This window comes from Carcharodon carcharias, chromosome 26, assembly GCF_017639515.1.
Source record: "Carcharodon carcharias isolate sCarCar2 chromosome 26, sCarCar2.pri, whole genome shotgun sequence".
NCBI classification, from domain to species: domain Eukaryota; kingdom Metazoa; phylum Chordata; class Chondrichthyes; order Lamniformes; family Lamnidae; genus Carcharodon; species Carcharodon carcharias.
Window position 1 is genome coordinate 34576158 of NC_054492.1, and position 27093 is coordinate 34603250.

The window sequence follows — 27093 nt, forward strand, 5'->3', positions numbered from 1 at the left end:
AGTGTGGTATCAAGGAGCCCTAGCAAAACTGGAGTTAATGGGAATCAGTGGGAAAACTCTCCGCTGGTTGGAGTCATATCTAGCATAAAGGGAGATGGTTGTGGTTGTTGGAGGTCAATCATCCCAGACATCACTGCAAAGGTTCCTTAGGGTAGTGTCCTAGGCCCAACCATCTTCAGCTGCTTCATCAGTGACCTTCCTTCCATCATAAGATCAGAAGTGGGAATGTTCGCTGATGATTGCATAATATTCTGCACCATTTGCAACTCCTCAGATACTGAAGCAGTCTGTGTCCAAATGCAGCAAGATCTGGACAATATCCAGGCTTGGGCTGACAAGTGGCAAGTAACATATGTGCCACACAAGTGTCAGACAATGGCTATCTCCAACAAGAGAGAATCTAGCCATCGCCTCTTGATATTCAATTGCTGAATCCCCCACAATCAACATCCTGGGGGTTACCCTTGACCATAAACTTAACTGGATTAGCCATATAAGTACTATAGCTACAAAAGCAGTTCAGAGGCTAGGAATCCTGTATCGAGTAACTCACCTCCTAACTCCCCAAAGCCTATCCACCATCTACAAGACACAAGCCAGGAGTGTGATGGAATACTCTTCACTTGCCTGGACAAGTGCAACTCCAACAACATTCAAGAAGCTTGATACCATCCTGGATAAATCAGCCCACTTGATTGGCACCCCTTCACTCCCTCCACTACTGATGAACAGTGGCAGCAGTGTGTACCATCTACAAGATGCATTGCAGAAGCTCACCAACGCTCCTTAACCAGCATCTTGCAAACCCATGACTGCTACCATTTAGAAGGGCAAGGGCAGCTGATACATGGGAACATCACCACCTGGAAGTTCCCCTCTGAGCCACTCACCATTCTGACTTGGAAATATATTGCCGTTCCTTCACTGTTGCTGGGTCAAAATCCTGAAACTCCTTCCCTAACAGCACTGTGGGTGTACCTACAACACACAGGACTGCAGCGGTTCAAGAAGGCAGCTCACCGCCATTTTCTCAAGGGCAATTAGCAATTGGCAATAAATGCGGGCTTAGCCTTGACCTTAATTAACTCTAACTGTAAAATATCATCCTCATTACAATACAACACTGTGGTAACTGTAAGCCACATCCCAGCTTTATCCTTAAAGTTAACCCTATTGTCATGTTCAGACTAATTGTAACTTTCACTCTACTTTTTCTCTGCATCTCCTTTGCAGGCTCCCAGTCTACCTAAAGTCTTCTAATTTGGCATTTTTATTGTCTCCAAGACATACAAAAACAAGTTTTTCTATGTACAAAGGTACTGATATGTATTATATACTTATATGTACTGGAACCATGCAGGAATTCAGAATCCATGGATTAATTATAAAAGGACTAATGACTCATATATATGACACTGATCTACATGGAAAAGCCGAACTGAAATTATGTTACCATGGCAACAGGAAGATTAGTACAGTTCAAGATCAGCACTGTTTACAGTAAATGTAAACAGTGGACCACATGCGGATTAATATTACACAACCAGAAATTCATTTGTACTTTGAGCTGACTAGATGCTGAAAAGTGAATGTTGGAATCTCTGCTACCAGGAATAGAAGGTACAGTATAGCACTCAATTTGTTTTTCGTTATTAATGACAAGTTATTATTTCTTGATGAAACAGTTTCATAAATTACAAGATAAAGTTAAATTTTCAGTCAGTTGTGAATAGTCAGCCTGAGGTCAGAATTGCAGCTGTGCATTTAGTTTCTGCAAAACAGCAATGTAGCTTTCCAAAATATGACCTTCCAAAGTTACCTTGATTGAGGAACCACTCCTTTAAATTGGAAAATCTGCTTATGTACTCCATAGGTAAGAAAGGTTGGACTGGGAAACCAGAGAATTATAGACCTGTTAGCCAACATTCTGTTGTCGGGAAATGAGTAGAGCTTTTAATTGAGGATAAAGTGGCAAAACAGCTTGAAAATTTTTATCTGATTTGAATGAGCTGGTATATATTTCTGATCGTTTATTTTGAAAAGCTGACTAAAGTAGTGACGGGCGAACGTTTATGTATATTACTTACACTGACTTCGAGAATGCCATTAAAAAGGCTAAAGTTGGAACGCATAGAATTGAAGGGAAATTATTGGCTCGGTTCTGAAATTGGCTGAGGAACAGAAGACAGAGAGTAGTTATAATGAATGCCACAAGGATCTGTGCCGGGGTCTCAACTGTTCATTGGATTTCTGATTAAACTTACTCTCTTAAATAGAAAGTCACCTATCCAAGTTTGCCAATGACACAATGATAGTGGATCTGTACGTGGAAGGCGAGCAGGGGGGGGGGTCAGCAGCGCGCCCACAGACAATTAAAAGGCCTATTAAGGCCATTAAAAATCTAATTGAATTAAATTTTTTGCTGCCCGTCCAACCTTATGGTTGGCAGGTGGGTGAAAAAGCCAAGCGGTCTTTGGATTTTTTTTGTGAAACCTCATCCACGGAATGAGGTTTCAGCCTGTCATGAAAAAAAATAATTTTCAAACTAATTTCTAACATGTCCCTGCTCATGTGACGGATTCACATGAGGCAACATGTATTTAACATTTTAAAATTCTTTTTTATTTTTCAAAATTTTCATCTCTCTCAGGCAGCACTGTGCCTCAGGGAACTTTCACTGCACGCTCGCCCTCATTTCCCCTTCCACCCCACCCCCACCCCCGCCTCAACAGGCAGCACTGAACGCTGCAGTGCAGCGCACCTTTCATGCTGGACGGGCCTTAATTGGCCACTGGCGTGAAATTGCAGTTGGGCTGCGATTGTGGGTGGTGGTCAGCTTCCCGACCACTGCCACTTGCCCCCGCTGAGCCCGCTCAACAAGGGAAAAATCCTGGCCTTGGACTTTATAGTATGAGGAGAGATTTCACAAACTAGAATTGTAGTCCCTGGATGGGTAGAGGGTAACTTGAACAAAGTTTTCAACACATTAATGCAAACATTTAAGATAGATAGAGAGAAATTATTTCAATTGGTTGGTGAGTCAAGGATTAGGAGGTAAACATAGAAACATAGCAATTAGGAACAGGAGTAGGCCATTAGGCCCTTTGAGCCTGCTCCGCCATTCATTATGATCATGGCTGATCATCCAACTCAATAACCTGCTCCTGCTTTCTCCCCATATCCATTGATCCCTTTGGCCCCAAGAGCTATATCTAACCCCTTCTTGAAAACATACTATATTTTGGCCTCAACTACTTTCTGTGGTAGCAAATTCCACATGCTCATCACTCTCTGGGTGAAGAAATTTCTCCTCATCTCAGTCCTAAATGGTCTACCCCATATCCTCAGACTGTGACCTCTGGTTCTGGACTCTCCCACTATTGGGAACATCCTTCCTGCCTCTACCCTGTCTGGTCTTGTCAGAATTTTATAGGTTTCTATGAGATGCCCCCTCATTCTTCTGAACCGCCAACAAATATAATCCTAATCGACGCAATCTTTCTTCATATGTCATTCCCGCCATCCCAGGAATCAGTCTGGTAAACCTTCGCTGCACCCCCTCTATAACAAGAACGTCCTTCCTCAAATAAGGAGACCAAAACAGCACACAATATTCCAGGTGTGGTCTCACCAAGGCCCCTGTATAATTGCAGCAAGACATCCCTGTTCTTGTACTCGAATCCTCTCACTATGAAGGCCAACATACCATTTGCCTCCTTTACCACCTGCTGCACCTGCATGCTTACCTTTAGCGACTGGTGTACAAGGATATCCGGGTCTTGTTGCACATTCCCCTCTCTCATTTTATAGCCATCCAGATGATAATCTGCCTTCCTATTTTTGCCACCAAAGTGAATAACCTCACAGTTATCCACATCATACTGCATCTACCCACTCACTCAGCTTGTCCAAAGCATTTCTGCATCCTCCTCACAGCTCACCCTCCCACCCAGCTTTGTGTCATCTGCAAATTTAGAGATACTACATTTAGTTTCCTCATCTAAATCATTAATATATATTGTGAATAGCCATGTCTCCATAATTCCGACTATATCATATCTGTTTACATCTATTTGTGCGGTTAATTCATCGACTTTATTGTGAATGCTCCTCGCGTTAATGCACAAAGCCCTAAGGCTTGTTTTTATAACATTGCTTGTCCTGTCCCCATTATTTTTCACTGAGGCCCTGTTTGATTCTTGCCCTTGATTTCTCTGCCTATCACTTTTCGTATTCCCCTTTCTGTCTTTTGCTCTTGTCTTTGATTCCTCCTCCTCTGACTCCTTGTATAGGTTCTTATCCCCCTGCCATTTCAGTTTAAACCTTCCCCAACCACTCTAACAAATGTTCCCCCTAGGACATCAGTCCCGGTCCTCCCCAGGTGTAATCCGTCCTATTGTACTGGTCCCACCTTCCCCAGGACCGGTCCCAATGTCCCAGGAATCTGAAACCCTCGTCCTCACACCATCTCTTCAACCATGTATTCATCCAATATATCCTGCTATTTCTACTCTGACTAGCACGTGGCACTGGTAGTAATCCTGAGATCACTACCTTTGAGGTTCTACTTTTCAACTTACTTACTAACTTCCTAGATTCTGCTTTTAGGACCTCATCCCTTTTTTTTACCTATGTCGTTTGTACCAATGTGGACCACAACCACTGGCTGTTCACCCTCCCCCTTCAGAATGTCCTGTAGCCGCTCTGAGACATCCTTGACCCTAGCACCAGGGAGGCAACATACCATCCTGGAGTCTCATTTGCAGCCACAGAAACGCCTATCCATTTCCCTTACAATTGAATCCCTATAACTATTGCATTCCCACACGTTTTATTCCTCCCCAGTGCAGCAGAGCCAACCACGGTGCAACGAATTTGGCTGTTGCTGCTTTTCCCTGAGAGGCCATTCCCCTCAACAGTATCCAAAGTGGTATATCTGTTTTGCAGGGGAATAGCCACAGGAGATTCCTGCACTGCCTGCTTAGTCCTTTTGCTCTGCCTGGTGGTCATCCATTCCCTTTCTGCCTGTGGACTCTTAGCCTACTGTGTGACCACCTCTCTATATGTGCTATCCACAATACTCTCCACCTCACGGATGCTCTACGGTGTACACAGCTGCCGCTCCAGCTCCGAAACCCAGGCTTCCAGGAGCTGCAGCTGGAGATACTTCCTGCACACATGCTGGCTCCGGGCACTGGAAACGTTCCCGGTTTCCCACAAAGAGCAGGAGGAGCACACCACGGCTTTGAGCTCTCCTGCCATGACTTACCCCTTTAAATTAAATTAAACCTTTTGGAAGATACTTAATATCAAATAATATCAATTACTCTAGGGCCCTTCTTCCCTGCTCCTCGTCGTTACAGAATATGGCCCTTACAAATGATGAACCACAAATAAGACCTAAAAAACTATAAGCAATAAAGTTAGTAAATACTTAACTGACCATACTCACAGTACTCAAAGGATCACCTCGTTCCCTCCTCAATGAACTCCCAAAGCAGCACTCCTGTGCAGACTGTGATGCTGACTGCAGGACACTGTTCCCAGACTACTTCACTGCAATGCCGTCCACACGACACTCTTCCCAGATATCCCAAATGTCAGAGTCAGGCCTTTCAGGAATGATGTTCAAAAACACCTCTATGCATAAAGGTTGAAAGAAGTTTGGAAATCTCTTCCGCTCAATGGTATTTGATGCGGGGTTCAATGGTTCCTGTTAACGTTGAGATTGATAGTCTTTTGTCAATCAAAGGCATTTAGGGAGATAAGTCCCAGATCGTTCATGGTATCATTGAACGTTACTACTGGCTCAAGGAGCTAAATAGTCTCCTCCTATTCCTATAACTGGTCAAAAGTAGTATTGGGGAAAATGAAAATCAACAGAAACAACAAACAGAATGTTTGAATTACTAAGAAAATTGGTGGAGCAATGAAAAACAAGAGAGCTAATTTTTAACCCTTGGCCGGAAGCCAGTGGCTGGGCATTGATAGCGATCTGCTGTGGGAGTGGAAGTCAGAGGCCTAGTAGATTTTAACTGCCAAGATGCAGCTGCTCTGGCATTTCACCATTTCCAGCAGATGGCAGGTGCTAACAGAATAAATGTGCAGGCTCTGGGGAGGAACCCAGGCAGCAGAGACATTTGTTGTGGTACCCAGACTTCCTTCCAGGGACACCCCTGCTGCTATGGTATCACTAAGGAAGGTTCTTTCTAAAACTTACCATGGTGGGCCTCATTGCCATCCTGGCAGATTTGCCTGGCAGGATGAGTGCACCAGATGCTCCATTAAGAAGTGAATGAAAATGCAATCAGACACCCATGTCACCGCACCCACAACTGGTTTAATGATCTCCACCGGTGCCCTATTGTGACTCTTATCTGCTACCAAGACCACTGGCATAAAATTGTAGCTGGCAGGTGTGGCGAGGAAACTTGCTCCTAAACTATTGCTAAAGTCTAAAATGTAAGGAAAAAGTACTGGTACTACACAGCAGGACAGGCGGCATGTGAGGAGAGTGAAAAATAAAGTTAATAATTCAGAGCGGTGACAGCTCATCAGAACTGGTCAGCTGGAATCTAGGCTACCATACCTGTGTATAGTGCCATTTCAGTGGCTCTGCTGATTTCCATTCTTACCCAGTGAACACAAACTTTACATCCATGACCGGCCAACAGTAAGGTGGCAATCCCAAGGACACTGTGGTGCAACTTAAATTTGCTTTTCTTTATTTGTTCAGCGGATATGAGTGTCACGGTAAAGACCAATATTTGTTGCCCACCCCTAATTGCATATGAGAATGTGGTGCTGAATTGCTACCTTGAAAAGCTACAGGCCTTGTGATGTACATACATCCATATTGCTGTTAAAAAGGAGTGCCAAGATTTTGACCCAGCGATGATGAAGGAGCGTCGATATAGTTCCAAGTCAGGATGGTGTGTGGCTTCAAGGAGAACTTGCAGGTGGTGGTGCTCCATGCATCTGCTGTTCTGTCCTTCTAGGTGATAAAGGCTGCAGATATAGAAGGTACTGCTGAAGGAAGCTTAGCAAATTGCTGAAGTACATTTTATACTTGGTCTGCTGTCACTGTGCACCTTTGCTGGTAAGATGCCAATCAGCAGGCTGCATTGTCCTAGACCGTGTTGAGGTTCTTGAGTATTGTTGGAGCTGTATTCATCCAGGCAAGTGGGGTTGTATTCCATCACACTCAAGGCTTGTGTCTTGTAGATGATGGACAGGCTTTGGGGTGTCAGGAGGTGAGTTACACACAGGCAGAATTCACAGCTGCTGGCTTGCTCTTATAGTATTAAAATGGCTGGTCTGGTTAAGTTTATGCTCAATGGTAACCACTAGGATGTTGATGGTATGGGACTCAGTGATGGTAATGCTATTGGACATTAAGGGGAGATGGTTAGACTCTCCCTTGTTGGAGGTGAATAATGCTTGGCACTTGTGCAGTGTGAATATTATTTGCCACTTGTAAGCCCAAACCTGAATGTTGTTCAGGCCTTACTGCATGCTGGCACAGACTCCTTCAGTGTCTGAGGAGTTATGAATCGTACTGATCACTGTGCAATCATTATCCCTGTCATCAATCTGGAATTTGCTGCTCTCTGAGGTACTGTGCTGGAAATAGTGTTTCTTGATGAACTTGTGACACTTGCTGTTCCTTGAACCTGTGTCAGAACTGGCTGCTCCCTGCTCATCAACTGCAAATCCAACACCATTTGCTTCTATGGCATCCAAAATTATATTTCATTTGAGAACTCAGCCCAGAGATTTAATTTCATTAAAGTAATGCCCTGTAAAGACATAATTGTATCGGAAATACTCATGGACGTGTGAAATTATCCACCTTGGTAGACATGGAAAAGCAGAATATTTTCCAAAGATGGGAGACTAGTCAATGTTGCAATTCACAGGGATTTCAGTGTCTGTATAAACAAATCACAACAATGTCGACATGCAGGCACACCCAGTAATTAGGAAGGCAAACGGTTTGTCAAGGGGCTTGCAGTACAAGGGTAAGGTAGTCTTGCTGCAATTATATAGGACTTTGGAGAGACCATTCCTTGAGAACAGTGTACAATTATGGTTGCCTACATAAGTTATGTTGATTTGCCTTAGAACGGGTGGAAGAAGGGCTCACAAAGTTGATTCCTGGGTTAAAAGGGTTGTCCTATGTGTAACAATGGAGCAGAATATAGGCCTATATTCCCTGGAGTTTAGAATATTGAAAGGTAATCCTATTGAAAAGAGGGTTTGTCGGCGAAGATACTGAAAGGCTGTTTCTCACTAGAGTGTCACAGTGTCAGAAGAAGGAGAAAATACTTCACCGAGAGTTATGAACCTTTGAAATTCTCTCGCCCGCAGGGTTCTGGATGCTCAGACATTGAATACATTCAAGAATTACATAATAAATTTTTGGGCATTAAGGGAATTAAGCGAAAGTATAGTTGAGGTAACTCAACCAGCACCTTATTGAAAGACAGAGCATACTCATGAGAATATTTGACTTAAGCCTGCTCATTTTTTTTGGATATGCTTTCAAATTTATGTCATATTACCAATATTTCTCTTCAACTCTCCAGCAGGATTTGGATGTCATTTCCTCTTAATATGGAAAGTCTTGCATGGAAAAGCAGGTTGCAGGTTGCATACACTCTTGGCATCATCATCACCCTGTCTTGTCCAATTATACAGGGTGCTAATATATTGGTTGTTCCTGTTGATGGAAGCCACTGGGTCAATATGAGAATTCTAATAGAAGAACTGAAACTTCATGGGCACAGCATCACAGTCTTTTATTTCTCAAAATCTTGGTACATCAAAGAGCAGCCTGATCTATATCAATCCATTGTGGTTGAAATTCCAGGATTTGTTGGGAACAATGCAAGTGGAGATGTTATGCAAAGTTTGATACAAAAGGCACTAGAAGCCTTACAGAATGGTTGGTTTTCATGGGTTAAGTTCCATTCTGAAATGATGTATTTTATGCAATCTTGTCATACTTGGGTTCGAAACTTTAATATTGCAATTTATGAAAACAAAAAATTGTTAAAACAACTTGAAAATGCCCACTTTGACTTAGTATTTACTGATCCTGTTTTTCCAACAGGTGCAATGCTTGCTCATCATTTAAAACTCCCCTCGGTGTTTAATATTCGGTGGCTCATCACTGGGGACCCTCATTTTCTCCTTGCCCCTTCACCTTCTTCCTATATCCCAATCCCCAGCTTACAATTGACAGATAAAATGAGTTTTCTCCAAAGGACACAAAATGTCATCCTAAATATTTTTCAAATGTACTTTTCAAAATTATTCATTCAGTCCATTTACAATGAAATCTGCCATCGATATCTGGGCCCAGACACAGACATCGAGACAATTCTCCTAGGAGCAGATGTGTGGCTGATAAGAGCAGATTTTATATTTGAATTTCCGAGACCCACCATGCCAAACATTGTTTACATTGGTGGATTCCAGTGTAAACCGTCCAAACCTCTAGCAGCAGAGTTTGAAGAGTTGATCCAATCCTCAGGGGAACATGGGATTATTGTGATGTCTTTGGGGACCATTGTCAACTCTTTGCCAATGCACATTACAATGAAAATAGCAGAGGCCTTTGCTCAAATACCTCAGAAAGTTATCTGGAAACACAATGGAAAGATCCCTCCCAACATAGGAAATAATACACTACTGACAAAATGGATCCCTCAGAATGACCTTCTAGGGCACCCCAAGACACGAGCTTTCATTGCCCATGGTGGCACCAATGGAGTTTATGAAGCCATCTACCATGGGGTGCCAGTAGTTGGAATGCCTCTTCTTTTTGACCAGTTTGACAATCTATTCAAACTTGAAATCCGAGGTGCTGCAAAGGTGATATACGTCTCAACCATGCAGTCAACAGATCTATTGCAGGCACTTAACGAGGTCATAAACAACACTTCTTATCGGGATAATATGCAGAAACTCTCTGCTCTCCACAGGGATCAACCAGAGACTCCATTGGAGAGAGCCATTTTCTGGATTGAGTATGTTGCGCGACACAAAGGTGCAGCACATTTGCGCTCAGAATTTTACCAACTCCCCTGGTATGCTTACTATTGTGTTGATGTGATTTTCTTCCTGTTATCTATGTTACTCATGTTTACAATGCTGACAGTTCTACTATTAAAAAAGCTTTGTCATATTGCCTGGAAGAAAAAGCAAAAAATTCAGTAAGTGTTTTGCTGGCAAAGAGGCTTTGAATTCTTTCACTTTAACAATAGACACTTCTAATTCAGTATCTATTGCATTCCTTTCTGGATATCATAAATTAGGCATTTGGTGAGGTATCACTGGAGTCATATGTCCGTCAATCGTACTCCTTTTGAGGAAAAAAGGAGTGGGAAATGCTGTACTTATATCAAATTTAATGGAAAGATCAACATGTTTCACAAAAATTTTTCAAAACTAATCATCCCATTTATTGACATGTGGTTGAGAAGATAAAATAAGAATGCAAGACTTCTGGGATTCACTGGCAGAGAAGCCCTTTTCGTTCCAACCATCCCAACCACTCTGTCATAGCCAAAGGTTTCCAGCATAGCTCTCTCTCTCTGTTTGTCAGCATGTTTGATACCTCGAGCACACATCCCTTTTGTGTTGGTCATGACCTTGCAAACTGTAGGTAAGTTTCTTTTAAGTGAGCTTCGATAGGCTTGAATGCATGGCAGGGGTAAAGAGCTGGCCTCAATTACACTGCTGTGAACTCCATGTAGTGCCACAAAATTATGTATGAAAGTGCCTCAAAATGTAAATGGATGTAGGGTAAAACAGATCCATCAACAATTCTGTTAAAGTCTGCGAGGACAGAAAATGTTAATTAGAACAATAATTATAATGTGTTGTTCTAAGTTCCACACTTAGCATTGGTTTCTCAGTATTGGTCAGATCTAGAAACGCTCGGGCTCGTCACATCTGTGTGTAGACCCATCGGTACCCAAACACCAAGTGTCACTATGTTCTGAGGTTCTACCTGTCCCCGGTGTTGCGAAGGATGGGTCTGGCCACGCTGTCGTGGAACACTCCAAGTAGTTGGACCGTGCCGTACCACCTGTCCCTCGTGGAAATATTTATGCAGAGGAACACCTTTGACCACAAGTCCATCAGGCAGTGGTCGGCACGTAATGTCTTAGAGGCCCTGCGGGAAAAGGAGAGGGTGGATTCTGTGGGATGGTTCCCCAAGCAGGCTGTCAAAGTCATTTGGCAGAATGCCTCATCACCAGGACTTTCCAACAAGCACCAAGATGTAGCTTGGCTCATGGTGAGAAAGGCCCTCCCCGTCAGAACCCTCCAACATGCCAGGAGTCTCACCCCCTCTGCACATTGTCCTCGAGGTGGCTGTGGTGGGGAAGAGACTTTTATTCATCTCCTTGTGGACTGTGCCTTTGCAAAGAAGGTCTGGAGAGAGATGCAGTGGTTTCTGTTGAGATTCATCCCGAGCAGTTCTGTGACACAGGACTCTGCTCCATGGGCTGTTCCCAGGGACACACACCGAGACAAACATCAACTGCAGATGGAGGATCATTAACTCGGTGAAAGATGCTCTTTGGTCTGCCCGAAACTTGTTGTTCTTCCAGTGCAAAGAGTTGTCCCCGACCGAGTGTTGCAGACTGGCACATTCCAAGGTCAGGACTACGTGCTGAGGGACGCACTAAAGCTTGGGGCAGCTGCCGCAAAGGCGCAAAGGGGAATGGTCGCTGTCTAAGAACATTCTGCCACAGTGCACTGAGGGGCTGGGAATTGTATAGACCTCTCAGGCTGTACGGCTCACAATGAATGTATGCATTGAATACTAATTGTATTATAATTGTATTGAAGCACCTCAGAGTGCAACATGATGTATGTAGATAACTCCAAATCCATTGCACTGTCTGTAATAACCATACTGAAATGACTGTAATATTCATTGATTGTATTGAAGCACCTTGTGATCCATGTGTAAAAGTTGAATCTGATTGCACCTTTTGTGATGGTGATTTAGAAATGTTTTGTAATGTTGTATGAATAATGTATATTTTTCAAAACAAAAACACTCGGGCTCTTCATGGTTAAATAAAGAGTCATGTTTCTTGAACAAGAACAACATATTTGTACTATCTGATTTTAAAATGCTGTTCATTATCTAATCACATGAATTAATAAAGAAATGCTTTGGGATGATTTGTTTGTCTTCTTTGCTGATTGTGACAAGTAGCAGCTAAGTCTTTCATACATACATCCTCATAGGTGTTGATCATGTAATGTGGACTAGTTACTAGAAGACAGTTCACAGTAAGCCAAATTTTGGCATCTGGTGCTTCTCTAATGCTGGCCATTAATTTTCCAGATGGTTTTCCTGATGCTTTTTGCATTAAATATTTTCTATAGCTTATGACTGTTTTAATAAGTGCATAATTCCTTGAGCCTACAGACCATTATTAATTAATTAACTTATACACTTCCTTCTAAGTAACTACATTGCTGGGGACATAGGAACAGGAATAGATCACACAGCCACTCGAGCCTGTTCCCCCATTAAATTGGATTATGGCTGATCTCCTTCTTAACTCCATCTACACGTTATGTTTCATAACTCTGAATACTGCTGAAAAAGATACATTTTTTATCAAAGCTTTTTGTCTTGCACTCATCAGGAAAATTGGCAAGAAAACACAATGTCAGGTAAAACAACATATTGATACTGTATGAAAAGAGAGTGCTGATTGATTGGCAAGCGGATTCTGATTGGTAGGGGCATTGCCTTGGAGAATGCCATGGAGAAATTGTAATAAATTGAGGACCCAGAACTGATCCATGTGGCACACCACTCATTACATCTTGCCAACCAGAAAAAGACCCATTCATGCCTACTCTCTGTTTTCTGTTAGCTAGCCAATCTTTGAACAATACTAATATTATCAAATGCTTTCTAGAAATCTAAGTAGAGTACATCCACTGGTTCCTCTTTATCCACAGCAAATGTTACTTCTTCAAAGAACTCCAATACATTGGTTAAACATGATTTCCCTTTTACAAACCATGTTGACTCAACCTGATTACCCTGAATATTTCAAAGTGCCCTGCCATAAGGTCCTTAATAACAGCTTCTAACATTTTCCCAATGACAAATGTTAAGCCATCTGGCTTAGTTTCCTGCTTTCTCTCTCCCTCCCTTTTAAGAATAAAAGAGTTACATTTGCTATTTTCTAATCTAATGGAACCTTGCTTGAATCTAGGGAATGTTGGAAAATTGTAAGTAACACATCAACTTTCTTCCAGGCTACTTCTTTTAAGATGTTAGGATGAAGTCCATCAGGAGACGGAGACTTGTAAGCCCTCAGCTCCAACCATTTGCTCAGTATAAATTCTCTGGTGATTATAATTTTCCTGAGTTCCTCCTTCCCTTCCATTTCCTCATTTACAGCTATTTCTGGGATCTCATTTGTATCCTCTATAATGAAGAACAATGCACGATACCTGTTCAATTCATCTGCCATCTCTTTATTTTCTATTATTAATACCCCAGGCTTATTTTCTATAGGACCAACACTAACTTTGTTAACTCTTTTTTTGAAATATTTACAAAAACCCTTACAATCTGTTTTCATATTTCCAGCAAGGTTTCTCTCATTCTCCAATTCTTCCATTTTTATTAATCTTTTTGACATTCTTTGATTTTACAGATATTCTGTCTAATCTACTGACCATCCCCACAAGTCACTTATTGCCATAATCATTTATCATCTCTACCCAAAACGCTTCTACATCTTGGTCTCCTGAACTTAGATCTCCCTCTCTATTTTGCTAATACCATCATTAATTAAGAGATACCCCTCCACGTTTTCCAAGCTTCGTCCCATTGCTAAATATCATGTACCCTTCAATATTCATGTCCCAATCAATCCTACAGACTAGTTCAGGCATGATTTTATTGAATGGGGGGCAGGCTCAAGGGGCTGAATGGCCTACTCCTGTTCCCAATTCTTCCGTTCTTATGTTGCCATTGAGGCAACTGGTGGTGGGTGTTTGGGGGTGGGTGGGTGGGGGGGCGGTGCACAAGGGCAGCCCTACCATTGAGTTGACTGTTGGCAGGGGGATTAAGGGCAGCCCTGCAGTTGAATATAGTGCACAAGTTTTCGGTGTGTGGGGTAGTGGGCTGGGGGGGGGTGGTTACTGACCACACATTTGGGAAACCTGTATAAAGTCATCATTCCTCTGTACCTCAGGCAGTTCAGGCTCAGCCAGATTGACATAATTAGACTTGGCCTTCTAGCTTATCTGCCCACCCAAGCAATGGAGAGGCATCAAAGTGCCACCAAGTGTTCCAAAGCTTTTCACCCCACCATCCCCTCCTGTCCCCACCCCCTGGGCACTCAAGCACAGACTGCAAATTCAGGAGCATTTTAGTGGACTGCAGAATGGTTGGACTGCACACATTGAACAATCTTCTCGCTAATGTTGGCCATGGAGCAGTCACTGCTGCAGGCACTTACAGCCCCTTCCAATGTCAGCATCCTGGTTTGGGCCAGTCTCCCCCATGGTTCAAGCTAACAGCGCAGCCTTGCAGCAAACTGATCTCTGGCCATCCAAGCAGGGGCCAGCACCCTCTGGGAAGCGTTATGGGGCCGTCACAATTAACCAGGACAGGTTCTGAGTGCATCCATGCTAACCATGTGTCTCTCTTCCTTTCATCCTGCAGGAGGAGTACATCAAGATCATGGAGCCTGGTGAACTAGCTGGATGCCTGATGGCCTACAGAGCGCAAAGACGATGGAGGAAAGAGCGACTGAGGCTCCTGGCTGCGCAGAGGCCGGAGCAGCAACCTCAGGAAGAAGGGGTGGCTGGGGCCCCCGCACATGCCACCCAAGAAGCACATGGAGCCATCACTGGTCAGGGTCTATAGATGCCGCCTTTTGTTCCTGCAGATGACCGAGAACCAGTGTAGCAGAAACTACGCACGTCTAGGGAACTGGAAGGTCACATCTGCCAGCTACTTCAGGATTTGGTGCCACGGGGGCATGGAGGGCATCCACTGCCAGTGGCCATGAACGTGACCATGGCGCACAGTTTCTATGCCAGTGGCTCCTTTCAGGGATCCACAGGTGACCTCTGTGGGATCTCACAAGCCTCCACCCACAAATGCATCCATGAGGTCACGGATACAATCTTTGCCAGGAAACACAATTTTGTGCATTTTGCCCAGGACCAGGACAGCCAGGATGCAAGACCGATTGGATTCGCCCAGAGCTTGGGTTTCCCACAGGTCTAAGGTGGCGCTCAAATCTCCGTCGCAACTCACAGTGAACTACATCAACTGCAAGGGGTTCCATTTGCTGAATGTGCAGCTGGCGTGCGATCACCAGAAATGCATCCTGCAGATGTGCGGACAGTTTCCAGGGAATGTGCATGATGCCTACATCCTCAGTCGGTCACAGATCCCTGAGATCTTTCAGGGTCCACATAAGCTGCAGTGTTAGCTCCTCAGGGACAAGGGCTACCTGCAGAGGCCGTGGCTGATGACACCTATGCGGCAGCCTCAGACCGCAGCAGAGTGACGGTATAATGAGGCTCATGCTGCAACTCGCAACTTGGTGGAGCAGACCATCGGGTTGCTGAAAGTGAGGTTCCGGTGCCTGGACCAGTCTAGGGGAACCCTGCAATACAATCCACAAGGGGTGTCACACATCATCGTCGTCTGCTGTGACCTTTACAATCTGGCAGTCCAACGGGGAGACGAGCTGATTGAGGAGGAGATGGAATAGCTGCACATCTCCTCTGGTGAGGAGGACACTGACGGTGAGGAGGGTGAGGAAGTCTTTGGAGGCAACAATGATGGGGATGAGGCTGTCACACTGGCCAGACGCTCTTGGTAGGCCCTCATAACTACTAGATTTGTGGAGAATGATGACGAAATATAGTGAGGTGACCCCATAGATACTCACATCACATTTGTGAAACTTTGACTCCAATCGGATGATGACAATGTGAATTCCCTCTGTGAGAATGCTCCTGTCATGGAGATGCAGTGAAGGCCCTAATAGTCACTTGTTTGCAGAAGGACAATGACAATATGCATTGAGGACACTCCATAGATCTTCACATAGCTCTGAGAATGTCTGACTTCCGTCTGGCCGAGGGCAGCTCACTTGCGCTCTCTGATCAGGGTTATAACATTGAGACGCAGCCATGACACTTTAGAACCATCTGATCCTTTGTCCGGCTTCAGCACCTGAGCTCTTCAGGAGCACAGCATCAGTGGTCACAGATGATGAAGAGATGGGGGCCAGACCCCTTAAAGATGCTGAGAGCAAACCAAGAGATTGAGAGAACTCTGTGGCGCCTGCCCACTACATTCTGGCAGCAATGACCAGCACCGCTGAGGTGCAGGCATCAGTAATGTTTCCAGGGAATGGAAGATTGGACCATCACTGTGGCCTGAAGGCTGCACAGAGCACAGGAAAGAAGCCCTGGACTGAGACACTTGCCTTTAACTTGTGCAGAAAGGTTTCACATATGAGTGACAAGAACACTGCTCATCAGAACAAGGAGCCATAGGCAGGGAGACATTCTGGGGAGTTTATTGACAATAGTGAACAATATGTACAAGTGATTAACACCCATGACCAGGCTGTGCAACTAATTCTCCTTAACATTCCTAACCCTGCCGCTACATCTTGGTGCTCCCTGGACATCCACAGTGAAGGTGGAGACAGTCTGCTGACTGCGATGTCCTGTCTGTGATAACCTTGGTGGGCGTCATCTGAAGGTCCGAAGCTTGAAGGGCCCGACCTGCTTTCGGGGTCTTGCTGTGTGGCAGTGACACCCTCCTTGGCCTGTGGACCTGGAGCTGCGGAGGTCACAGGAAGAGGGGATTCGGATGTGCTGGACAATCTTGGATGGATGGGCCAGGAGTGTGCACCTGCTGATCTTCCTCCCCTTGGGTGCCCGGGGCCCCAGGCTGACCTCTTGAGCAGCAGGGGTAGCTGGAGTCAGATCAAACTGCCCGGCACCCCTCTTGTGTACACACTGTTGGGGGCCAAATATAGCATTAGCGATGGAGTTGAGCCCGTGCAGCAGTGCACGAGCGAAGTCCTGAACCAATGTCTCCATGGCGGCCACCATCCTACCAGTGTTGACCTCGGTGTGTTGGCATGCCAGCGCTATCACCCCAGACTGAAGGCAATGGGCTCCTCTATCGTGCCTTGCAATCTGAGGAGTGCAGTGGACATCCCTTCCTGATGTTCCCGAGCTTGCCTTTGCAGCTCCAGCAACTGACTGAGTCCAGAGACTCATCATCTGACTCGGACTGAGCAAAATTCCAGCAGTCCTCTGAGTGCTGGACACCTGGGAAGTCCCTTCCACCACCTGCTGTGGATCGGATAATGCAATGTGCTCACCAGATTGTGATCCTGGGGCTATTCTAAAGCTAGGTCCCACCGAGGTGTGTGTCTCTGAGCTGGTGGAGGGTGTGGGTGAGCACTGTGATGGAACTTCAGGGAGGGTTCCTCCAGATTCTTCTTTAGGAACTTTTTCGGGCTTGATTGGAGGCCCTGGTTCATGGATGCCGTCGGCTGTTTGGCAGATGTGCCTGCAGAAGCAAGGGCAGCTAATTAGTGCATGGCAGTGGCCTGTGAAACAGGACACGTCACTCACTGCATATTTGCCTGATGGATGTTGCACTGCTGGACCCTCACTCAGTAGAGCACTATCGACATCACCGTCGGCACAGGACCGGCCCAGATCCTCGCCAGCCAGCTGGATGGCTCTGTTTTCAAAGTCCATGAGGAACTTGATTTCAGGCTTCCGCCACTGGTCTGTGACCTTTTCCCTGTTGTTGTGTGCCAGCTTTTCCAGCATGAATAGAGATAGAGAAAGTTCAGGCAGGACACCTGCCAGGCCAGATGATAAGTATGCCTGGCCTGTGTGGGTGGTGAGTGGTCCCAGGGATAGGATGAAGGCAATGAAGATGATTGTGAGAGACTGAATGATGATGTCCCTTGAACCAGAAGTGAGTGAGATCACTGTGGATGTGTGATGAGTTTGTGAGTGTGTGAGCTGAGTGTGATGAGAAGAGAGACTTACTACACTTAGTGCAAACCTGGGATGATTCTGCCCAAAATGTTTCATAAACTATAAGTTAAAATTAATCTTTTAGGTGTGTTGAATAGTTGGCCTGAGGTCACATATGCTGCAGTGATTTAGTTTTTGTACAATGACATTGCAGGTATCCTAACTGTAATCTTCCAAAATACTCTTGATTCAAGAACTGTTCTTTAAGATTGGAAAGATTACAAATCTCACTCCATACTTAAGAACGTTTTCAGAGGGAAACCACAAAATTGTAGATCTGTTACTCTTAGGTCTGTTGTTAGGAAGTTAGTAGAATTTATAATTACCATAGATCATGAAGTATAATTGGAACCAGTGAATAGGTTGATACCATTTATTCAGCCCCCAAAACAATGTTTTTGCACATACTTGTCATATAAGTCATCCTCCTTTTTCAGCCAGAAAGTTTCATCACACAAATGGATGTTTTACTTACTGGTACCTTTTAACCCTGTGCAAGAGTTCAAGCAGGCAAAGATGCACTGGAGTGTTAACCCAGCCATGAGACTGTGTTTTAAGATTAGATCAAGGTTCTAAATTGTAAAATTTCCTACCCGAATGTGGCCTCATATCAGTCTGTACATTGTACTGTTTTCTTGGCTAAGGAAGGAAGACATGCCTGTTTGCAATTTCTTTCCTTGTGCGTGTATTATCTGTGGGTCCTCATTGCCACAAGAAGACTTAAGGTACAGAAAATAATCAAAATGAAATGTTGTCCTTTACTTCAAGAGGACTGTGATACAAAGGAGCAGATGTTGTGCTACAGCTGCAAAGTCAAATCGACAAAACTCTAGTTACACTACACCTGGCGTATTGTGTTCACTTCTGAGCACCATTTGTTAGGAAGGTTATACGGGCGTCGGAAGGAGTGTGTGTTGATTTAATAGACTGATACCTAGGCTCCCAGGGTTAAATTATAAGGAGACATTACACAAACTAGGATTGCAGTTCCTGGAATTTAGATGGTTAAAGGGCAAGTTGATCAAAGTTTTCAAGATATTAATGGTGTCATGTTCCAGTATATTATGAACTTCTAATCAGTTCTTATATTTTAAAACTGACAACAAAAGGCTGCTTAAGACAACTGACTACCAGAGGATCACTTTATTTCTTTTGTGGATTGAAAACAATCCTCACTCACAAGATGGAACAAAAGGAACTTTCCAGACTGGTGTGGTATCAACCTGCTTTCCTGAAACTAATTTGAAAGGGTGATTTCAAATTGAATTGGTCATTCAAACACAAAGATACTGTCTGCCTCCAACTCTTGAGGTGTCAAATGATAAGAGAATGATTGGAATAAACAGAAACATCACTCATTGTTTGAAAAAAATACTTTGAACTTGTTGAAGTCACGTGATAAGGAAACTATTTTGATTTTCTGCTTTTAAACCAGCAGAAGCTACTTACAGACACAGAGAGAGAGAATTCCACCAAAAAACCATTGAACCAGCTACTATTCAGCCAGGCAGCCAGGTAATAAACAGCAATGCCTTGAAAGTGGGAGAAGGACTTCCCCAAACATGTTCCAACTTTGACTTCTCCTGAGAACTAGCCTCCTGGAAATTCGACTACAATAAACCTTGCAGCTTACTGAGAATCTTTTCCTCAACCAAACTTTCACTTCACCTTCAAAGCATTGCCTTTGTCTAAGAAACTACAGACACTGAGACAGAGATAAATTACAACCATATTGTTTTACCTTCATCTAAATTTAAAATTTGTGTGTGTGTGTGTATGTGTGCGCCAAGTCAGTGAGATGCCATATTTTTAAATCTGGGGCCAATCTTTAATAATAAAGAACTTTATTTATTTTAACACTCACAAAAAACATGCTGTTGGAATTTATTTCAATTGGGGCACTCACTCAGAGTGTAAGAAAACACACAACTGTAACATACTGACTTCCAGGTCACAGGCAGTAAAAAGGAACACACAAATTCTATCCACAACAATGGTGTCACGACTCACTGGGGATAGTGTGCTGCAATATCAAGCCCTGTTGCTCCCCAAGCCGCAACTAATGTGAAAAATTTTTATCAATGCACCTAATAGCTTAATTTAGGTTAACAGAACATGAGCACCAGGTTTATAAACTTAGTAAGGAAATAACTGTTTACTGAACATGTTGTCTTTGGCCAGTGGCAAAAGAAAGAAATATGAACTGCTAATTTCGAACTCTATAATCTAAACTCTACTCCTTCTTAAATCCCTATACACACACATACATAAGACACATAAGAACATGGATTTTAAGGGTGGGATAAAATAGTTCAATAGCACCAATCTGGAGTACAGGATTCGATGGGTTGATTTTGATCGATGTCTTCCAAATTCCTTTCAGTTCTTTGTTGATGACACGAGGTGGTCTTCCAGCACTTTCAGTCTTTAGTTCACTGGTTCAGTACTTGCCTTTCAATGTCTCTAACGGTGCTTTTTCCCTTTGCTGATGGACAGGTGTTTTCAGATTGAGTGCAGGTTGTGGAGATATAAGGAGAAAAAGCCAGATGGCTATTATTACAGAATTACTGGAATCTTACACACACAGGAGAGAGAGGTTTTAGGTCTTTTTCCTTTTAGGCTAGGAGCTATTCTGCTGCACTGCTCTCACACAACCCTGGTCATCCGGTCAGGCACCAATTAAAACGTTGTTTGTCAGGCAGATCCCCCTTAAACCAGACTCCTCCTCAGCACCATCCTGTCTTTCATGGCTCACTCTGTTCCAGGACAGCAGCATTGTATACATCCCTCATACTGTTCCAGTAGACATTTGTTCAAACTGCAGTCATTGTAATTTTAGTCCAGAGTCCAACAGAAATAAAAAAGATATGTTATTTACAACAGTCCAACAGAATTAATAAGATAGGTTCCTTAAAATGGGAACAAATAGGACACATCGGGAAGAGGTTTGGCATCCATAGCACTGATGGTAGATGATGCTGGGTCAATTATTAATGTTAAATCTGAGATAGATAGTCTTTTATTATTCAAATGCATTCAGGACTATGGGCCAAAGTTGGTTATCTGGAAATAGGTCTCAGATAAGTCATTATATCATGGCAGAACAGGCCCAAGAGGCAGAATGGCATCCTCCTATTTCTAAAAATAGCACTTATAGAAATGGCAAATCAACAGAAAACACAAACGGAATGCATGAGTTACTGAGAGAAAGTTTGAATGTGTGGAGCAATGAAAGCAAAAAGGCTGATTTTAATGCCTGACAGGAAGACATGGGTGTTGACAGTAATCTCCTGTGTGGGAGTGGAAGTCAGAAGACTAACAGATTTTAACTGCCAAGAGTCATTTGAATGTGGTGGCTCTGCTGTTTGGCCATTTGCAGCAGAAAGAGGCAGAGAATAAAAATCGGAGGGAGTTGTGAGGAGGAACCCAGAGCAGCAGTTCCTAGAATTTTGTGGTGGTGCCCAGACTTTCCTTCAGGTTTACAGAGGAGCCACTGCTGATATTATAATCCCAGTGAGGTTAATTTATTTTAAAATTGGCTGTGGCCACATCACTACATTCGTGATTGATTTACCTAGCAGGGTGAGTGCATCAGGTGCTCCTACAAGTTCCTACAAGTGTAAGTTCCATCAGGGCCCCATGTATGTCATCTCACCCACAATTATGTGTCTGAATTATCTTCACCAGAGCCCGTTGTGACTCTGATCTGCTCTCAAAACCAGTGGCATTAAAATTGCAGCTCAGCAGCAAAAGCATAGGAATATTTCTCCTGAACTAGAGCTGATGTCCAAACTGAAAACAGAAAATGCTGGAAATACACAGCAAGTCGGGCAGCATCTAAGGAGTTAACGATTCAGGTTGATAACATTCCATCAGAACTGCTCAGCTGGGATCTTGGTTAGCCTACCTGTGTATAGTACAGGTTACCTGGCGGTGACAAACCTTACACCCATGAGAGGCCAGCTGAACCCGGTAAAGCAATAAGGTGGCAATCCCAAGGTTACTATGGTGGAACTTCAGTTTGCTTTCATTTATTCGTTCAATGGAGATGACTGCCACTGTAAAGGCCTGTTGTTTTTCCCCATATGTAATTGCACTTGCGAAGCTGGTGATGAACCTCCGCTTTGAACCCCTGTAGTCCTTGTGGTGCATGTACACCCACAGTGCTATTAGGGAGGGCGTTCCAGAATTTTCATGTAGGGATGATTAAGGAATGTTGATGTAGTTCCAAATCACAATGGTGTGTGGCTTGGTAGAGAACTTTCAGGTGGTGATATGCACGTGCATCGGCTGCTTGTGCCCTTCTAGGGTTGTAGAGGCTGCAGGTATGGAATCTCGAAGGAAGCTTGACGAGCTGAAGTGCATCCTGTAGTTGGTACACATCGCTGCCGTTGTGCACCAGTGGTGGACGGTTGCCAATCAACTGAGTTGCTTTCTCCTGGATGTTGTTCAGCTTTTTGAATTTGTTGGAGCTAGAATCATCTACACAACTGGGGAGTATTCTACCACACTCAAGACTTATGTTTTGGTGGACACGCTTTGAGAGCCAGGAGGTAGAGCTACTCACTGCGGAATTCTCAGCCTCTGACCTGCTCTTGTATTATTTCGATGTCTGGTCCAATTAAATTTTGCTCAATGGTAACCGCCGGGATGTTGCTGATGTGGGAATCAGTGATGGTAACACCACTGAACAGTAAGCAGGGATGGTCAGATTCTCTCTTCTTGAAGGTGGTGAGTGCCTGGCACTTGTGATGTGCATGTTATTTGCCACTAATCAGCCCAAATTCAGGACTAGCTACCTGCAGGTATGGAATCTTTCAGTATCTGAGGAATTGTGAATGGTATGCACAGTGTGCAATCATCATTCCTGTCACCTATCATCCATTTTACACTGTAGTGGAATTTTCTGCTCTCTGATACACTGTGCTGGAAATGGTGTTTCTCAGTGCACTGTTGTAGAACTTGTTGGAACTTGTTGCTCTCGGCTCATCCACTGTAAATGCAACACAATCTCCTTCTATGGCATCGCAAATTGTATTTCATACGAGTCCAGTGGCGTTAAATCATTAAATCAATGCCCTGTGAAGACATAATTGGATCAGAAGTACTCATGGGGATGTCTGAAATTATTCACTTTGGTAAGAAGCATGGAAAAGCAGAGCATTTTCTAAAAGGTGAGAGACTAGTAAATATTGCAACTCACAGGGATTTGGGTGACTTTTTAATCTTGTAACCAAATCACAAAAAATTAACATGCAATTATAGCGAGTAATGCGGCAGGCAAATGTTATGTTACACTTTGTTGCAATGGGATCGCAGTACAAGAGTAAGGAAGTCTCACTGCAATTATATCGGACTTTGGAGGGGGCACTTATTGAGAACTGTGTATAGCTTTGGTCTCCCTACCTAAGTAAGGATTGATTTGTCTTCGAGGTTGCAAGATGGATTCCTGGGTTGAGAGGGTTGTCTGAGTAATAATTGAGCAGTTTAAGCCCATAATATCTAGAGTTTAGAATTTTGAAAGGTAAGCTCTTTGAAAAATATAAAATTATTTGATGGTTTGCCAGGGAAGGTACTGAGAGACTGTTTCCTAACAAGAGTGTCTAGAACTCAGGATCATAGTATCAAATGAAAGAGAAAATTCCTCACAGAGTGTTATGAACCTTCGGAATTGCCTACTCCAGAGGGTTCTGGATGCTCAATACATTCAGAATAAAATCAATAGATTTTTGAGCACTGAGGAAATTAAAGGAAAGTAGAGCTGAGGTAATTCAGCCACCACCTTATTGAAAGACGGAGCAGTGTCATGAGGCTACTTGATATAAGCCTGCTCCTTTTTTAGGATATGTTTTCAAATTTATGTCATATTACCAATATGTCTCTTCAATTCTGCAACAGGATCTGGATGTCATTTCCACTCAATATGGAAAATCTTGCAATTATGGTTGCCTACCTAAGTTATGTTGATTTGCCTTAGAACGGGTGGAAAAAGGGCTCACAAAGTTGATTCCTGGGTTAAAAGGGTTGTCCTATGTGTAACAATGGAGCAGAATATAGGCCTATATTCCCTGCAGTTTAGAATATTGAAAGATAATCTTATTGAAAAGAGGGGTTGTCAGCGAAAATACTGAAAGGCTGTTTCTCACTAGAGTGTCACAGCGTCAGAAGAAGGAGAAAATGCTTCACCGAGAGTTATGAACCTTTGACATTCTCTCGCCCGCAGGGTTCTGGATGCTTAGACATTGAATACATTCAAGAATTACATAATAAATTTTTGGGCACTAAGGGAATTAAGCGAAAGTATAGTTGAGGTAACTCAACCAGCACCTTATTGAAAGACAGAGCATACTCATGAGGCTATTTGACTTAAGCCTGCTCATTTTTTTTGGATATGCTTTCAAATTTATGTCATATTACCAATATTTCTCTTCAATGCTCCAGCAGGATTTGGATGTCATTTCCTCTCAATATGGAAGGTCTTGCATGGAAAAGCAGGTTGCAGGTTGCATACACTCTTGGCATCATCATCACCCTGTCTTGTCCAATTATACAGGGTGCTAATATATTGGTTGTTCCTGTTGATGGAAGCCACTGGGTCAATATGAGAATTCTAACAGAAGAACTGAAACTTCATGGGCACACATCACAGTCTTTTATTTCTCAAAATCTTGTTACATCAAAGAGCAGCCTGATCTATATCAATCCGTTGTGGTTGAAATTCCAGGATTTGTTGGGAACAATGCAAGTGGAGATGTTATGCAAAGTTTGATACAAAAGGCACTAGAAGCCTTACAGAATGGTTGGTTTTCATGGGTTAAGTTCCATTCTGAAATGATGTATTTTATGCAATCTTGTCATACTTGGGTTCGAAACTTTAATATTGCAATTTATGAAAACAAAAAATTGTTAAAACAACTTGAAAATGCCCACTTTGACTTAGTATTTACTGATCCTGTTTTTCCAACAGGTGCAATACTTGCTCATCACTTAAAACTCCCCTCGGTGTTTAATATTCGGTGGCTCATCACTGGAGACCCTCAGTTTCTCCTTGCCCCTTCACCTTCTTCCTATATCCCAATCCCCAGCTTACAATTGGCAGATAAAATGAGTTTTCTCCAAAGGACACAAAATGTCATCCTAAATATTTTTCAAATGTACATTTTAAAATTTTTCATTCAGTCCATTTACAATGAAATCTGCCATCGATATCTGGGCCCAGACACAGACATCGAGACAATTCTCCTAGGAGCAGATGTGTGGCTGATAAGAGCAGATTTTATATTTGAATTTCCGAGACCCACCATGCCAAACATTGTTTACATTGGTGGATTCCAGTGTAAACCGTCCAAACCTCTAGCAGCAGAGTTTGAAGAGTTGATCCAATCCTCAGGGGAACATGGGATTATTGTGATGTCTTTGGGGACCATTGTCAGCTCTTTGCCAATGCACATTACAATGAAAATCGCAGAGCCCTTTGCTCAAATACCTCAGAAAGTTATCTGGAAACACAATGGAAAGATCCCTCCCAACATAGGAAATAATACACTACTGACAAAATGGATCCCTCAGAATGACCTTCTAGGGCACCCCAAGACACGAGCTTTCATTGCCCATGGTGGCACCAATGGAGTTTATGAAGCCATCTACCATGGGGTGCCAGTAGTTGGAATGCCTCTTCTTTTTGACCAGTTTGACAATCTATTCAAACTTGAAATCTGAGGTGCTGCAAAGGTGATATACGTCTCAACCATGCAGTCAACAGATCTATTGCAGGCACTTAACGAGGTCATAAACAACACTTCTTATCGGGATAATATGCAGAAACTCTCTGCTCTCCACAGGGACCAACCAGAGTCTCCAATGGAGAGAGCCATTTTCTGGATTGAGTATGTTGTGCGACACAAAGGTGCAGCACATTTGCGCTCAGAATTTTACCAACTCCCCTGGTATGCTTACTATTGTGTTGATGTGATTTTCTTCCTGTTATCTGTGTTACTCATGTTAACAATACTGACAGTTCTAATGTTAAAGAAACTTTTTCAAATTACCTGGAAGAAAAAGCAAAAAATTCAGTAAGTGTTTTGCTGGCAAAGGGGCTTTGAATTCTTTCACTTTAACAATAGACACTTCTAATTCAGTATCTATTGCATTCCTTTCTGGATATCATAAATTAGGCATTTGGTGAAGTATCACTGGAGTTGTATGTCCGTCAATCGTAGTCCTTGTGAGCAAAAAAGGAGTGGGAAATGCTGTACTTACATTGAATTTAATGGAAAGATCAACATGTTTCACAAGAATTTTTCAAAACTTAATTAACATGTGGTTGAGAACATAAAATATGAATGTGAGCCTCCTGGGATTCACTGGCAGAGAAGCCTCAAAATATAAATATATGTTGGGTATAACAGCCATCAACAATTATGTTAAAGTCTGGGAGGACAGGAAATGTTGATTATTACATTAATTATAACATGTTGTTCTAAGACAATGCTGTGAAAAGACAAAGGATCATCCACAATTAGCACTGGTTTCTCAAACAAAAACAGCATTACCTGGAAAAACTCAGCAGGTCTGGCAGCATCGGCGGAGAAGAAAAGAGTTGACGTTTCGAGTCCTCATGACCCTTCCACAGAACTGGTTTCTCAATATTGGTCAAATCTAGAAACTCACGGGCTCGTCAAGGTTAAATGGAGGGTCATGTTTCTTGAACAAGAACAACATTCTTGTACTATCCGATTTTAAAATGGTGTTCATTATATTATCACAGGTATTAATAAAGAAATGCTTTTGGATGATTTGTTTGTCTTCTTTGCTGATTGTGACAAGTAGTAGTTAACTCTTTCATACATACATCCTAATAATGTGTTGATCATGTAATGTACACCAGCCAGTTCAAATAAGTTAAACTGCTGCATCTGGTGCTTCTCTAATGCTGGCCTGTAACTTTCCAAATGGCTTCCCTAACATTTTATGCATTAACAATTTTCTATAGTTTAT

General features: G+C 43.1%; 2 protein-coding genes across 5 annotated transcripts; both read left to right on the forward strand.

The window, feature by feature from the left end:
- Positions 1 to 1530: 1530 nt before the first annotated feature.
- LOC121269890 (UDP-glucuronosyltransferase 2C1-like) lies at positions 1531 to 26824 on the forward strand. Its single transcript, XM_041174985.1, is given in 3 exon segments — positions 1531 to 1620; positions 24541 to 24734; positions 24737 to 26824. Coding segments are annotated over 2 exon segments (1623 nt in total). The 5' UTR covers positions 1531 to 1620; positions 24541 to 24547; the 3' UTR covers positions 26173 to 26824.
- On the forward strand, positions 1534 to 11106 carry LOC121269889 (UDP-glucuronosyltransferase 2A2-like). 4 transcript variants are annotated; one of them, XM_041174983.1, is made up of 3 exons: positions 1550 to 1620; positions 8592 to 8947; positions 9116 to 11106. In XM_041174983.1, exons 2-3 carry the CDS (start codon positions 8599 to 8601, stop codon positions 10222 to 10224), a joined length of 1458 nt encoding a protein of 485 aa, XP_041030917.1. In that variant the 5' UTR covers positions 1550 to 1620; positions 8592 to 8598; the 3' UTR covers positions 10225 to 11106. The 4 variants fall into 4 exon arrangements, with proteins under 4 accessions (XP_041030916.1, XP_041030917.1, XP_041030915.1 ...); XM_041174982.1 differs by having other exon boundaries at positions 1534 to 1620; positions 8589 to 11106; XM_041174981.1 differs by having other exon boundaries at positions 8592 to 11106.
- Positions 26825 to 27093: the final 269 nt, after the last annotated feature.

What these genes read in the sequence shown, in the direction of transcription:
- LOC121269889 (XM_041174982.1), top strand. Translation starts at nt 8,599, where the DNA reads ATGTCATTTCCTCTTAATATGGAAAGTCTTGCATGGAAAAGCAGGTTG.